Source organism: Lepidochelys kempii, chromosome 2 (assembly GCF_965140285.1).
Source record: "Lepidochelys kempii isolate rLepKem1 chromosome 2, rLepKem1.hap1, whole genome shotgun sequence".
NCBI classification, from domain to species: Eukaryota; Metazoa; Chordata; order Testudines; family Cheloniidae; genus Lepidochelys; species Lepidochelys kempii.
In genome coordinates, this window is record NC_136381.1 from 203,798,487 (window position 1) to 203,813,656 (window position 15,170).

Consider the following 15,170-nt stretch of genomic DNA (forward strand, 5'->3'; position numbering starts at 1 on the left):
AAATGGTGTGAAGGGCATGTTCCTGTGCATACCTATGAACATATCCCCTTTTAAATCCACAATATCAAACAAACTTGTGAATCTGATTTTAAAGTCTGTTTTAAAGGGAAAGGATCTGAAATAGATAAAGTTATCATATGGGGTAAGTTCACCTGCAGAGCCACCTCTGTATGTAGCAATGAGGAAGAAGATATAACTTAATGTCTACTCAAAGGATTCCTTTCTTTTAAAAGGACATTATAGAACTCCTTTATCATAACAATTTACATGAGGCAGAACTACAGACGAGATATTTTTGAAGTATTTTTACTCTGAATAAGAAAAAATATCATACTAGAATTCGGGGGGGGGGGGGAGAAATAAGACGCGGCAGCCAGAAGACGACATCTACTAGCTACTAAAATACATTCTTAATACCCTGAGATGGATATTGGCTTACATAAAAGAAAATAAACAGAAGAAAGAACATACTGGAGTTAGATGAAACAGAACACTAACTATATATTTGGAGTATGTAAGGGATACTGCCTTGATCAATTTGTTTGTTTAATATATAGCAAGTATGTGAAACTACTGAAAACATGTTATGCAAAAAATTCCTATTTTGTGATAGTAAAATAACATAACAGACTCTTGACACATTTAGTGTTTACTTTAGATTTCAGGAGAGGCCTCCAGAATTTAAAATGAAAGTAATTTCTGACAAAGAAAAGTGGCGGGGAGGGAAATGAGGCAATGTAAAAGTACAAATTCAGCCCTTGTTTGTCCCTGTAAAACCCCATTCACTCCAAATGAAGTGTAAATGAGAGTAAAATCTGTCCCTTATTAAATGATACTTTGATGTTATCTTCAAGGGGTGGCTTTGTGAACTGTTACGTTGGAAGGAAGATCCCTCACCAGAAAACAGGACCCTATGGGAGAATCTTTCAATGATCCGAAGGTTCCTCAGTCTTCCTCAGCCTGAACGAGATGCCATTTATGAACAAGAAAGCAATGCAGTTCATCACCATGGTGACAGACCTTCCCACATTATCCATGTTCCAGCAGAGCAGATTCAGGTTAGTTTACCTTGGCCAATCCAATATAGCACTAAGTAAATAAAGCTTTAAATGCAGCAAAGGAAATCAGTGTTTCTTTCCTTCCTGCCAGACTAAACAGAGGTTTCTCAGTAAAAGATAATAGTGCACTGCTATCTTCCTTCACAATTAAAAGGAGAGTGTGAACATACACAAACTTACTTACATAGACCTGATGGGTCAAATGTATCTGATTGGAGGAGGAATAATTGATTACTTATCTTAGACATCCTTACCTAGGCTCACGTAGTTTCGTTAGAGGTCAGAATTAGAAAGATGGCATTACTCTGTTCAGTTGTGATACTTACATAACCTACAAAGTGGAAGGAACTGATATTTTTAAGTGGTGTCTTTTAAAATCCAAGTACCATAGACTCAAATACTCAGCAGCAATGGTTCACTTCAAGCAGAAATGGAGGGAGGGGGACCAGACCTAATTCCTCATCCCATTTACTCCCAGTTGAAACTTGGGATGAGTCAATGTTTATTTGTTTTTCCTTTAGAGCCCCTCTCCCACCACCCTTGTGAAAGCAGAGCATAGAGGCGCTTTCTTACCAGGCCTGCTGACCACTGGACCTTGGCTGGGTGCTGCTCCACAGGTGAGCTGGCACGAGTTAAATGTGTCAGGGAGAGGGTTTCAGGACCCACTCCCAGATAACCGAGAAACAGCTTATCTATATACTTAGAAAAGATACGCTCATTGAACTAGCCATGGTAGGCCTCAGTATTCACCTGGGGAGGTAGTTTTCCCTCTGCTCCACTGCATCCCAACACATGAACCAGATAGACTATCACACAAAACGTAGTAGAATAGTTCCAATATGTGTCTGTTTAACAAAAAGGAATTAAATAGCTTTGTCAGCTCAAAGATCTGAGGTCAGCCTTTAACTGCTGCCCCAAAGGGCAGAAAATACCCATAGCATTCAGAGTTCCCAACCTCCACTGAGGCTTAGTGGATCACTTGTATTACCAATATGGAAAAATATTTACAAATTTACAAAGAATGGAGTTATCCAGCAGCCAGAAACAACATGAGTGTGTATTAAAGATAAAACAAACTGAACAAGACAATCCCTTAGGATATTGAGTACTAAAATAATTGTGAAAGCCTGGAAACTTACTGTTTGATTTAGCAAAAAAGAGAGAGAAATATCTGTATTAAGTAGTAAAGCAGCATTTGTTTTTAATAACATTACTTCTTAGGGGGATAAAAGGAAAAGCTTATGCACGGTATAAATATTCTAATATTACGCTGCTTTCTCAGATTGGCTTGCTTTGTTGATAAAAATTATGTCCTTCATCTTCCAAATGTTACTCACATGAGTAGCTGCATTACACTGTATCAGTCTGACTACTTGTGTGAATAAGGGTTGCAAGATTGGGTATTTTGAATTTGTATTTACAGTATGGTAGGGATTTTTTTATATACTGTAATTGTTTGTAGATGCATCAATTGTATAATTAATATATGTGTGAACTCTGAAAAGCCCTAATCCTGCTAAGACTTAAGCACATGCATAAAGTTAAGCACTTTGAGTAGGGGCATACGTCTATTTGGGACTTAAGTCAAGAATGGGACTACTTGATGTGCATAAATATTAGCAGGACTGGGGCCATAATTATAGTATCTGTATCCAGTGATGAGCTGCCAAAATCTTAACAATCGGTTCCGTATAAAAAGTTCTGGTTTAAGGGATGTGCCACAGTATGTATTTTTTGTACCAATAGGGTTACCACACCTCCGTATTTTCCTGCAATTTAAGAACCAAAAAGCTGGGCATGTCCAGGAAGATACGGGTGTATGTTAACACTACCTAAAGTTCTTTTTTAAAAAGATGGACCTGAACTAGAAATGAGCTCCGTTTCACATGTGTGGGTCTCCGCCACTCCATGGGGATGTGCTAGGGGGACCAGATGTCCTGATTTTATAGAGACAGTCCCGATTTTGGGGTCTTTTTCTTATATAGGCTCCTATTACCCCCCCCCCCGTCCTGATTTTTCACACTTGCTGTCTGGTCACCCTACGGTGTGCACATCTGTGGCTCCCAGCTGCTCCCTGCCCTTCTCATTGAAGCAGGTGTGCAGGGTTACTGCCCTGGGAACTGCAGGGCACCAGTGGACGTGGGGCCAGCTGCAGACAAGGGCATGGGCCAGGGCTAGCTGGAGGCAGGGGGTACAGAGCTGACTGGAGACAGGAGGGTGCGGGGCTGGCTGCAGGCAGGACAGGGCGGAGGGTGCGGGGCTGGCTGCGGGCAGGGCAGGGCGGAGGGTGCAGGGGGGTTCGGCATGGGTTGACTGGAGATGGGGGGCATGGGGGTGCTGCAGGGGCTGGCTTTGGGCAGGGCGGGTGCGTGCGGCAGGGATTGGCCGGAGACAGGGTAGGGCGTGCGGCATGGGCTGGCTGGAGACAGGGCAGGGGGTGTGTGCGGCAGGGGGTGCAGGGCTGATGCGGGCAGGGCAGGGGCCGGCTAGAGACAGGGCAGGGGGTGCGTGCGGCAGGGGCTGGCTGGATATAGGATGGGGGTGCGGCAGGGGCTGACTGCGGGCAGGGCAGGGGGTGCGTGTGGCAGGGGCTGACTGCGGGCAGGAGTTGCGGGGGTGGCTGGAGAGGGGCTGGCTGTGGACAGGGCAGGGGCGTGGCAGGGGGTGCGTGCAGCAGGGGTTGGCTGCGGGCAGGGGGTGCGGGGATGGCTGGAGACGGGTTGGCTGGATACAGGGCAGGGGCTGGCTGCAGGCACTCATGGGGAGAGCGGCTCAGAGCAGCCCGAGTAGCAGGACACAGCCCAGGTAGCAGGACACAGCCGGGGACCCACCAGGCAGCAGTGGGAGCCCCAGGTCCAGGGGTCGGGGGAGCAGCAACAGCAACAGGGCTTGTGGTTAGCGCCAGGCGGCAGCCCACATGGATCCCGCAGCGCAGCGCCCCTGGCGGCCGGAGGAGGAATTACATCACTTCTCAGCCGGAGCCAATCAAAGCCTCAGCGCCCCCTGCAAGGAAGCGGGTTAACAACCGGTTTGTGCGAGCTGGCTCCAGCTCGCCACTGTCTGTATCTAAATTTACCGTTATATAAGAACAATTAAAATATTCTATTAGAGAAAATCTAGATCTATCTAATGTTCACTTTTTAAGACAAGAAGTATTACTTTATTTAAATTGCACCATATGACAAGAAATTTGCTGATCCAAAATATCTTATTAAACCATTCTTTTTGTGCTGTAAAGGAACATAATTCTCAGCCAAAGCAGTAGCTAACAAATTCACTTTTGATTTAAACATGATCTTATAATGTGCTGTGCTCCAGCCGGTGATGAGAAAAACATTTCTGTCCCTAGGGCTCAGTGCATCACCTTTTTAAAATGTCTTTGAATTCCTTGCTTCCAAACCTTCATTTTAAACTCTTGTTAATTATTTACATCCTGATTTGCTTTGCCATATTCCTCTGTGATGTACATCCTGGGTCATTTTATTGCTTGACATTTTGGAATGCTGGATGTTCACTTCTAGTAATAATAACGCAACTTATTTAGCATTTTGTATCTTAGCACTGTATAAATATTAACTCAATTGAGGTAAGTATGTATGTTTATTCCCAGTTTGTGTGTTGGGATATTGGAACACAGGCAGGTTAAGTGACCTTCCCAAGGTCACACAAAAAGGTACTGTCAGGGTGATGATTAGAAATGAGGAGTTCCAAGCTCCTGATTATTTATTTTTTTTTATTTTTTTGTCCTTGTCTAGACTAGGATTTTAAAATGCCATGTCAGAATAAGAGAGAATATATTAGCGAACACATTTTCAAGTCTAGTGTAGACTCGAACATGTTAAATCCTAGGCCCACCTCTAGGCTTTAACTCTGCCAGTTTAACAGACATTCAAGTTAGCGTGCCTCGTCTGCACTTGACTCTTAAAATGTTAGTTAGAAAGTGTTACCTAACATGTCCTACCACCATATCGTCAAATCGTAATCTAGACCAGACCTGAATATTTTACCAATATTCCTCCCCTTCTCCCACCACCCGTTCACAGAGAGGGGAACTAATTTGTATTTTAATTCTGACTCACTGGGCAGTAGTAAGTCTTTTTTCAAATCTCCAGGGCCTTTCTTTTTAACTTCGATATCTGGATTTGGGGGGTAGGATAAAAATATCAGCAAAAATACATTTACCAAATGATTTATTTTGTCTTCCAGCAGCAACAGCAGCAGCAGCAACAGCAGCCAGGTCCCAGACTACCACCAAGGCAACCAACGGTGGCATCACCAGCTGAATCAGAGGATGAAAATCGTCAGAAACCCCGACCACGAACAAAGATTTCTGTTGAAGCCCTGGGAATCCTACAGAGTTTCATACAAGACGTAGGCCTATATCCGGACGAAGAAGCAATCCAGACTCTCTCAGCTCAGCTTGACCTACCCAAGTACACCATTATCAAGTTCTTTCAGAACCAGCGATATTATCTCAAGCACCATGGGAAGCTGAAGGACAATTCCGGGCTGGAGGTGGATGTTGCAGAATACAAGGAGGAAGAGTTGCTTAAGGATTTAGAAGATAGCATCCAAGACAAAAATGCAAACACACTTTTTTCAGTGAAACTAGAAGAAGAATTATCAGTAGAAGGGAACACAGAGATTAATGCTGAATTGAAAGACTGATCTAAAAAGTATTATTTTCATTCAACAGTGCCACTGGTATTTAATAATGAAACGAAAATTCCATCTTGCGTTGTGTCAGAAACCTCTCATTCATTGTTTGGTCAATGAATCTTCCAAAACTTGCACAAAAGTTGGGGGGAAAAAGAAAAGAATAATGCAGACTGCACTAGATGTTTTACTCTGTTTTACAAACTGCTTTGCAGCTACAGATGAAGCGTTGAGGATTGTTTGATATTAATTTGTGTTCACTGGCTACACTGTGGTGTACCCAATAAGCATGATACCAGTGATTTTGATTCTGGAGCCTTCAGACAAGCATTACAACCTTTGTGATTTGTTTTTCTCTTTTTTTTTTTTTTTTAATTATTACTGTAACACTCCACACTTGGTCTTTGGAAACTCGCGTTTATTTAAAAAAAGAAAAGTTTGTTACTCTTGGTCTATTGTATGTTACAAAAGAACTATAGACTGTGGAATGCAGTTTAAAGATAACATATGCCAACAAATGCCTTGTATTATATGGCACTGCCGTAATTCAGATTTGTTTTTGTTTTGGAAATAAAGGTCACTGTATTTTTTTTCTATTCTCATTGTTATATGATTTTAAAAAAATGAAAAGAAAATGTGAAACACAATTTAGTCTATTTATTTGTAGATCCTGCAGCGTCATGTTGTAATTAATTTTTTGGGGGAAGTTTCCGTTAAATGTAATATTGCTTCTCTTGTTATCATACTGATTTTTTTTTCTATTTATAAATGTATTTTGATGGGCAGTAAAACAAAGTGTCTTAAAAGTTTTAAATAGAGAAAATGTGCTTTACACAGTTGCCTATAAAAAGTGCTCTATGTTATCCAAGCAATTCATACTATAAGCTTCACTCTTATTGTTGTATGCAATTTTTACTATCATGCAAATAAGCTTAGGTAAATAAAACTAATAGATCACCTTAGAAACTTATGCAATTAATGTGAAAATAATTGATGTTTGCAATGTGTCTTCCTTTGGTTTACAATCAATTTTAAAGCTACAGCTGTATAAATTTTCTGTATAAAGGTGTATTTCTTTTTTATGAGTTTATTGCTATGAAAACACCAGTTATTTTGTTACAGCTGGCTGTTTTTATATGTGTATCACAATTTTCTTTATGCAGAAATGTTCTGACTAGGAGTGGTTATTGACTGTAACTACACAATTAAAATTGTTTGTATGGTATGATATGGCAGGGTTTGTCTGCTTATGTGTATATCCTAAAGAAATATCTCTGCTCTAAGTGCATGTTGTACCTTCTTGCCACCACTTCGAAGATGACTCTTTTCAATTGTTAAAATCACAAACACTTTTTTAAGATGACCTTCTTAGAATTTGAATTTGGATAACATACTTTAAAAAGAAACACAGTCTGATTATGAAAATCATAACCTGTCTTTTCTTGGTTAAAAACTTGCCTGCCCAGCAGAGATAGCAGGATATTATTGAGTCAAGAGGCTATCAGGCAAAAACATATGTACAATTCCTGGCAGTAATGCACGTATAATGGATGCAGCTGGTTTTATTTTATAGTACTTGAATTATGCTAACACTGTTCCTTACACTAAGGTATAAACATTAGTCACAAAATAAATAGGAAAAATGGCCTTTGTGTAGAACAATCCCTTACTAGGCAAAAGCAGTTTTAATGATCATTAATAAGGTGGTTGTTAGAGCCGTAATAACTAATAGGCATTGAATTCATGCCTAGGCTTGTACGATCTGTACTGGGGAGGTGAGATCAAACTCCACAGCTGAAGAACAATACTACATAGTTCATTAGCCTAACAAAACAAAAAGTCCAAAAACCCCAGTGAGTTCCATTTTTAACATGAGTTTGCAAACTCAATGTAATCGTTCTAGAATAACTAAAACTTTGGAAATCTTCCCCCATTATAATTTGCCAAGCTACAACTGGCAGTCAGTCATTTGTGTCTGTGAAAATTTCCCCCTATAACAATATTAGATTCTTTAAGGAGAGACAGGGTAGATAGCAAAACAGGTTTTTTTGCTCTGCATGCTTAAAATGAGTCAGACACAAGAATGTGTGCGTTCCTGGTCTCCTGGTGCTCCCTTTAGGGTCCTGATTGTGCTGTCACTGAGGGGAGTGGATAGCAACTGGCAGCCAGCAATCAGTCTAGCTGCAGACCAAGGAAGCCACTGTTTGCACCAGTGGCGCTCCCCCTGGTTTCAAGGAGGGGCAAGCTTTACTAGTTCAAATCCCTACACAGCTGGCTGGCATAAGGACAAATCCCTAGTGTGGATAGGGCCTTTCACTGGTGTAAATCAGGAATAACTAGCTAAATCAATGGACTTGACTTAGTCTGAGGAGAATCAGGTCCTGAGCATATTAGTGTGAAGAGTGACATCAGCTGCCTTCACCTGCCTGTGAAGTGTACCAGTAACGGCTGCGTATGGCTGCATAATTTAAAATGTTGTGGTGTGGTTGGGATGGGAGGGGCAGTTGTTTATGGAACATATATCCTGGCACTCTATAAATTACTATGTATGTATTTCTAATGTCCTGGTTTAGACAGCAGATACCACACCTCATAATAGCAGGATAAGAGCAAATACCATCAAGTTTATAAACTGCTTTTCCCTCCTATTGTGAATAAATTCTCCTTTTGGGTTTTCTGTATGCTGCTTTTGTAAGTGCTTGTTTACAACTGCACTGCCTTTTCCCCATTACCTTTGTCCTCCCCCCCCTCCCACCCAGCTGATGTATCTTTCAAGTAACTGAGCTGCTTTAAGGTCAAAGTACTATTAAGAAAATGAATTGGGAACACTGAAACAGTCCCGTTGGGCTTTGGAACTAAAGTTGATCTTTAAAGCTTAGCAATGATACAACTATGGCTCGGATGTTGTATCATTAAAATGTACTAAGAAAAATGTTTATTGTGAATAACATTAAGCTGTAAAGAAGGCCAAATGCCTGCAAAACACAGTAGGCCGGAGAGAAGGGAGATTGATAAAACTAAGGGCTTTAGCTACAAAGCAAAAGCTGAGCATTGACTTAAAAAAAAAAAAAGGCAATAAAAAGGAGGACAGAAAATGGAATATTATTACTGCCTTTTCCCCCATTTTTCCCTATGCTACAGGGTAGGATTTACATGTTTGTGATATAGTCCCAGGTGTGCATGCCCTTGGACTTGCTATATGGCTGTGATGTAACAAAAAAAGGCTCCAAATATGGCTTTGGTCAATCAGTGTTCACAGTCACATATACTGAAGGCTCATTACCAAGTTAAGGCCTCCCTTTCTTATCATACGGGATTTCTAAAGTTGTGTTTGAAGAGCTGCTTTTTTAAGTTTTGAGAGAAGATGCAGGAAATAATTATAAACAATAAGGGTTTTTCAATAAGGTTCTCTGCTGAATTTCTTTCTTGAACTAGGAGGGCATGACAAAGGGAAAGGAAAGCTCCCAACTCAATGGAGAGCCTGATTTAGATAGTGAAATTCTGAGTTAATGCCAAGATTGTACACTGGGCAAGTATCAAACACTGCTACCGACCTTCCTTTCTGCTATGAAATTCCCACAGTTAACAGCGGTCACTGTAAGTCAGGGGCCCAGAAGGTCCTACTCGATCATCCAGTGTTGAAGGTTATTTAGCATATACAACACACCCTAGTATGTCCAAGTATTGCAGAGACTTTGCGCTGCATCATTTTACTTAATATTATGCTATGCCTCACATGCCCATAGTGGAAGGGTCATTAGATTAGACACACTAAAGGCTTTTCTACACAGGGCTGTTACATCAGAGTAACTTCAGGTTGTTCATCTTAAAGTAACTTGCATGCACTCAATCTTTTTTTTAAAGCCAGTTATTTGGTGTCTTAGGTCACAGTCAGTAATCTCCCTTGGAACAGGAACTTTGCAGGGAGTTTGTTCACTTCAGAATTTATGTGAACCTATTCCTCACTACTGCTGGCAGTCCTCCTCCAACTATCCCATACTGCGCTGCTTCACATCTGTATCAGCCTGCCCGTACTTGTATAGTCTCAGCTGCTCCAGGGCACTCTTGTCACATTGCTGATAAAGTGTTGGCAGTCAGTCAATCATAGCCATGAGTTCACACACCTGGAATCACATAGCCATTAGAGTAGATATGCGTGCTTTGCTTCTGCATGGACCCGGACTTGACTGCCCTCTCTGGAGAGCTGCACATCCAATCTCATCTCCAGAAGAGTCACAGTAATGCAGACATCTACAAAACCCTGTCAGAACAAATGAAGATGAGGATCCCTCCCTGAGCCATGCCTGTGCAGAGTCCAAGCAAAGGAGCTCTGGCAGAAATACTTGAAGACATGGGAGGAGAACAGGACCTCCAGTAATGATCCCACTACTGGCCCATACTATGAGGAACTGGACTGCATTGTTGCAAGTGACAGTTTTCCAGCGAGCCCCCTTGACTCTCATGGAAAGCGAACTTGGCCCACATATCATGGGGACCACACAAAAGGAGGTTTTTCTGGGCAGCCAAGAACCGTACGACGCACCCGATTCAGAGATTGTACAAGAATCCCATGCGGACAGCCATACTGAAACTGCAGTGGAGGTTAGCGCTACTAGCAGCCAGCCTGAAAATACCACAGAGCTGTACCAGGATTATGTTCTGTATTAAATACAACTGTATGGGGGAAGAGGGGGGTTAAATCACTTGTTTCTGGTTATCCACTGTCTGATGCCATGTTGAGTGGAGCTAGGATCTTCTCTGCCTGCTCAGCTTTTAACCTTCTTCCCTGTCCTCTAGCGTGCTCAAAGTGCTGTTTGTACCACAGAGGTAAGGCTATGAAGTTTTCTTTCCCTACAGTATCAAATCCCACAACCATCAGCCACGGTTGCCGCCTCCAAACCCTCTTTCCAGAGCTTGTTCTTCCTCTTCCCCAGGAATCTTCCCCCACTTTGCTCAAGACGTCAGCACTAGAGAGTTTAACATTCAAACACGTTGCATGGCCGGCATGTTTACTGTAGGGGCTGATCTAGAAAAAGTGATTTGGACTACACAATGTGTAACGAGGAAAGTACTTTAATCCAACGTAACAAAGTGGTGTAGTCGTACTTCAGTTCACTACAGTTAATTCACTGCACTCAGAGCAAACAAACTAATCTGATGTAGCATCCACATGTAGACAAGCGCACAGGCTGGTGTCTCCTTTCTGGAGCTCTGCTGCGGAGTGTGCAACCGCTGCTACGGCCTGCTCTAGGACCTGGGGCTCAGAAATGGGGCCTAAGTCCTTTGCTTGCCCTGCTCCTTCCCCATTTATTTTGGATAGGCTGGTACCAGCTTTGCACTGTCTTTGATTGCAGATTGTTCTAGGCCCTTTCAGGAGTGCAAGCAGGGGAGGAAACTGTCTCTCCCACCATCTCCTACACTGTATATCTGACCAAGTCTAGGCACAATATTGCCCTTCATGGGTTACATCATCACATTATAACAGGTTTCAGAGTAACAGCCGTGTTAGTCTGTATTTGCAAAAAGAAAAGGAGTACTTGTGGCACCTTAGAGACTAACCAATTTATTTGAGCATGAGCTTTCGTGAGCTACAGCTCACTTCATCGGATGCATACCGTGGAAACAGCAGCAGACTTTATATATACACAGAGAATATGAAACAATACCTCCTCCCACCCCACTGTCCTGCTGGTAATAGCTTATCTAAAGTGATCATCAGGTTGGGCCATTTCCAGCACAAATCCAGGTTTTCTCACCCTCCAGCCCCCCACACAAATTCACTCTCCTGCTGGTAATAGCCCATCCAAAGTGACAACTCTTTACACAATGTGCATGATAATCAAGTTGGGCCATTTCCTGCACAAATCCAGGTTCTCTCACCCGCCTCCCAAAAACCACACACACAAACTCACTATCCTGCTGGTAATAGCTCATCCAAAGTGACCATTCTCCCTACAATGTGCATGATAATTAAGGTGGGCCATTTCCAGCACAAATCCAGGTTTTCTCACATCCCCCCCACCCCCATACACACACAAACTCACTCTCCTGCTGGTAATAGCTCATCCAAACTGACCACTCTCCAAGTTTAAATCCAAGTTAAACCAGAACATCTTGCTCTTGTGAATGTGAGTCTATCACTGCCTCCTGCTTAAAACTCACCCAGCTGGCACTCCTCCCTCCCAGACTCCCAGGACAGCCCCAGAAAGGTAAAGGAGGTGAGGTTGAAACCCAATAACCAGTTACAGCTCCCTGATTCTTTGCCCCAATCCTGGCATGAGTTTGTGCAACCTGGGGCCTGCTGTAAGTTGCACCAGCTGGCAGTTGTGAAAATGGTTACAAAGCATCTAGCTGTAGATACATCTCTACATGGTACATTTGTGAGGGGAAAGGACATTTTTAGAACACAAGTACACTCAGTACGGTACAAAATAAGATGGAGGACAACTCCAACACCAAACAAGGCTTCTTTACACACACACACAAAGAGGCTTTTGGACAGAGAATCCTGCATTCCTACAGGCAGGTTCATCAGAACTTCAATTCCTACAACTCTTCACTGCAAATGCTCCTAGTCAAACCAAAATGTAGGAATACCTTTCAAAACTGCCCTCCTAACCCTGCTAGAGAGACTGCTCCCACCTACAACTGGCTGAATTTTTTCGTCAAAGAATAGCTTTTGGGCTGAAATGAAAACTTTTGTTTTTGTTAACATTTCCCCCTTTTTTGGCCCACAAACCCCAAACAAACTAAATTTGGGGAGGAGAGGGTAGCCCCTTCCCTTTCCTGTTGACAACTACCATTCAGTTAGTTAATGAAAAACAGATTCAAACAATGAGCTTTCTTTCTTGAAAATTGTCAGAGAAACAGACCAGTTCTAGAGCTGCTACATTTTTCTCTCTCCCTCTTAAAATGGGCCCTGGACAGTCACTGTGTCGTAACTTTAACGTTAGTTGAATGTAGTCTTTTAAATGATTGATTACATACAGACTACTGGATAAGAAATAATATGGTAATATTATAGTTTATGTGACAGGCTACTGCAGTTTACTGTAGATATTTCTCGGGTGCCCTGCACTGTAAAAGCTAGTGCCATTCCATCTCTCTCCTTTGGAAGAATTGCAGTCTATTTACAATTTAATAAACATGTCCCTCGTACTAACTGTAAATCCATGTGTGGTTTACCTGAAAGAGAGAACTGTTACTGTTCAATGAGTAAATAAGTATTTTTTGCATTCTGTTTTGGAAACTATTTTAATTACATACCTGCATTTTTTTCTGAAAGCAACAAAAAATATTGACAAAATGATTCATTTCTAAGAATGGCAACAAAACTGTGCACCTGCTCTGAGTCCTGGCATGCCATATTTCAACTCAAAGCAAACTTTCATCTGTTATAAACCCTTTAAAGAAAACACTGGTGCAAATGTGCTGCTGTAATCCAAATAATTAGTACTTATACTGACAAGGATTAAGATTCAGCTACATCTCTCCACCTTTTTCCATGTTCCATATGCACTGAGCCACCGCCTCTAATCTCCCAACACAGGAGTTGTATCTAGGGAAAAGGGGAGCGGCCAGGACACTGCCGCATTCAGCTGATCCTTAGCAGCTGGAATAGCCCCAGTAAGGGTCATGGGCAACCAATGAAAAATTCGAGCAACCTTCACGCTGTTCTAACTCGTGCCAGGGACTGGCCTAGTCCTTAACTGGCCCTGGGATCAAGGCTGTGCAAAAATGCCTTGAGGCCACTTTGCCCCAGTCCCTCTGGTTCTGCACCAAGCACACGCAAATCTGGTGCGTTATATTGTATGGCTCTGAAGTCATAGCCATCTTGTGCCATAGCCATGACATTTGATTTGTTTCATCACTGGTAACAGGCTGTTTACCATATGCAGTACACATACATATATGTCCACTACACACGAAGCCCTGAATTGGTTGGCTAGTTGAGGCACCTGCTCTGTCCCCTGCAGACCCCTGTAGCAGTTGCTGTTTATTTGCATACTCTTGCTCTCTGCCACTGTCATTGAACTCCTAGCAGTGGACAGCAGGGAATTCCCAATGGTGCGGTCCCTCAGTCTGGAATTTGCCCCTTCTTGTGATCTGCCAGAGCCTCACTTGGGTGATTTGTTAGGCTGAAATGCAAGAAATAAATGGGCTCATCTGTTTTTTCCCCCAGGCAGTTGAAAGTGTGCGGAATTGTAACTGCAGAGTGGGAAATTGTTTGAGGAAGGAGAGGACTGTGGTAGGTTATCTTAAATTGCTGCCCTCACTTAAAATTACCTCAAGGACACTACAGTACCTGGATGAGCACCCTTAACAAGGAGAACACACGGGCCACATGCTTGCTGTTATACATATCCTTTATGTCTTTGTACCACTTCACGTGTATACAGGCACAAAAATTGAAATATACAATAATAAAACAGCAAAAACACAATAGAAATAACACATACAGATGGAAAGGAATTCATTGGAATTGGAAGGATGGCAGAAAAAGAAACAGAATGAAGTAAGGAGGAGGGGAAAAAACAAACGAAAATATAAATAAATAAGAACAGCAACACTAGGTCAAACCAATGATCCATCTCACTGAGTATCCTGTCTACTGATAGTGTGGCCAGTGCCAGATGCTTCAAAGGGAATGAACAAAAAATCAATTATTGCATGAGCCATACCCTGTTGTCCAGTCCCAGTTTCTGGCAGTTGGAGGCTTAGGGTCACCCAGAGCATGGGGTTGCATCCCTGACCATCTTGGCTAATAACCATTGATGGACCTATCCCCCATGAACTTACCTAATTCTTTTTTGAACCCAATTATATTTTTGGCCTTTACAACATTCCTTGGCAACAAATTCCACAGGTTGACTGTGCGTTGTGTGAAGAAGTACTTCCTTTTGTTTGTTTTAAACTTGATGCCTATTAATTTCATTGGGTGACCCCTGGTTTTTATGTTAGGGGAAGGAGTAAACAATGCTTCCTTATTCATTTTCTCCACACTATTCATGATTTTATAGACCTCTCTCATATCCCCCTCATAGTCCTCTCTTTTCTAAGATGAACAGTCTCAGTCTTTTTAATCTCTCCTCATATGGCAGCTGTTCCATACCCCTAATCATTTTTGCTGCCCTTCTCTGTACTTTTTCCAATTCTAATATTACTGTTTCCAATGCTAATATATTATTTTTGAGATGGGGTGACCATACCTGTGTGCAATATTCAAGGTTTGAGCTTACGATGGATTTACATAGTGTCATTATGATACAAAATAAATGGATATCTGGAATCTATAATACTCCTGTATAACTGTGGGCCCTAATATATCTTTCTTCCTTGTGTAATTTATTTTTTTAATTCCAAAATTCCACCCATGTCTCATTACGATTTGCCAGTTCATTATTCAGCTGGTATATCAGCTTCTAAGTAGAAGTGGTTTCCGGCCTTTTAAAAATT

The 15,170-nt window shown here is 42.0% G+C and overlaps 1 protein-coding gene across 11 annotated transcripts in view; it reads left to right on the plus strand.

The window, feature by feature from the left end:
* The window catches only part of SATB1 (SATB homeobox 1), a 107,958-nt gene extending 101,014 nt beyond the window's left edge, over positions 1-6,944 (plus strand). For 7 of the 11 annotated variants that reach the window (XM_073333528.2, XM_073333529.2, XM_073333527.2 and 4 more), the window contains 3 exons: positions 855-1,058; positions 1,580-1,675; positions 5,265-6,944. In XM_073333528.2, the coding sequence (XP_073189629.1) occupies positions 855-1,058; positions 1,580-1,675; positions 5,265-5,726 (762 nt within the window). In that variant the 3' untranslated portion in view covers positions 5,727-6,944. The remainder of the gene's footprint in view (positions 1-854; positions 1,059-1,579; positions 1,676-5,264) is intronic. The other 4 variants (XM_073333531.2, XM_073333533.2, XM_073333532.2 and 1 more) reach the window with 2 other exon arrangements.
* Positions 6,945-15,170: the final 8,226 nt, after the last annotated feature.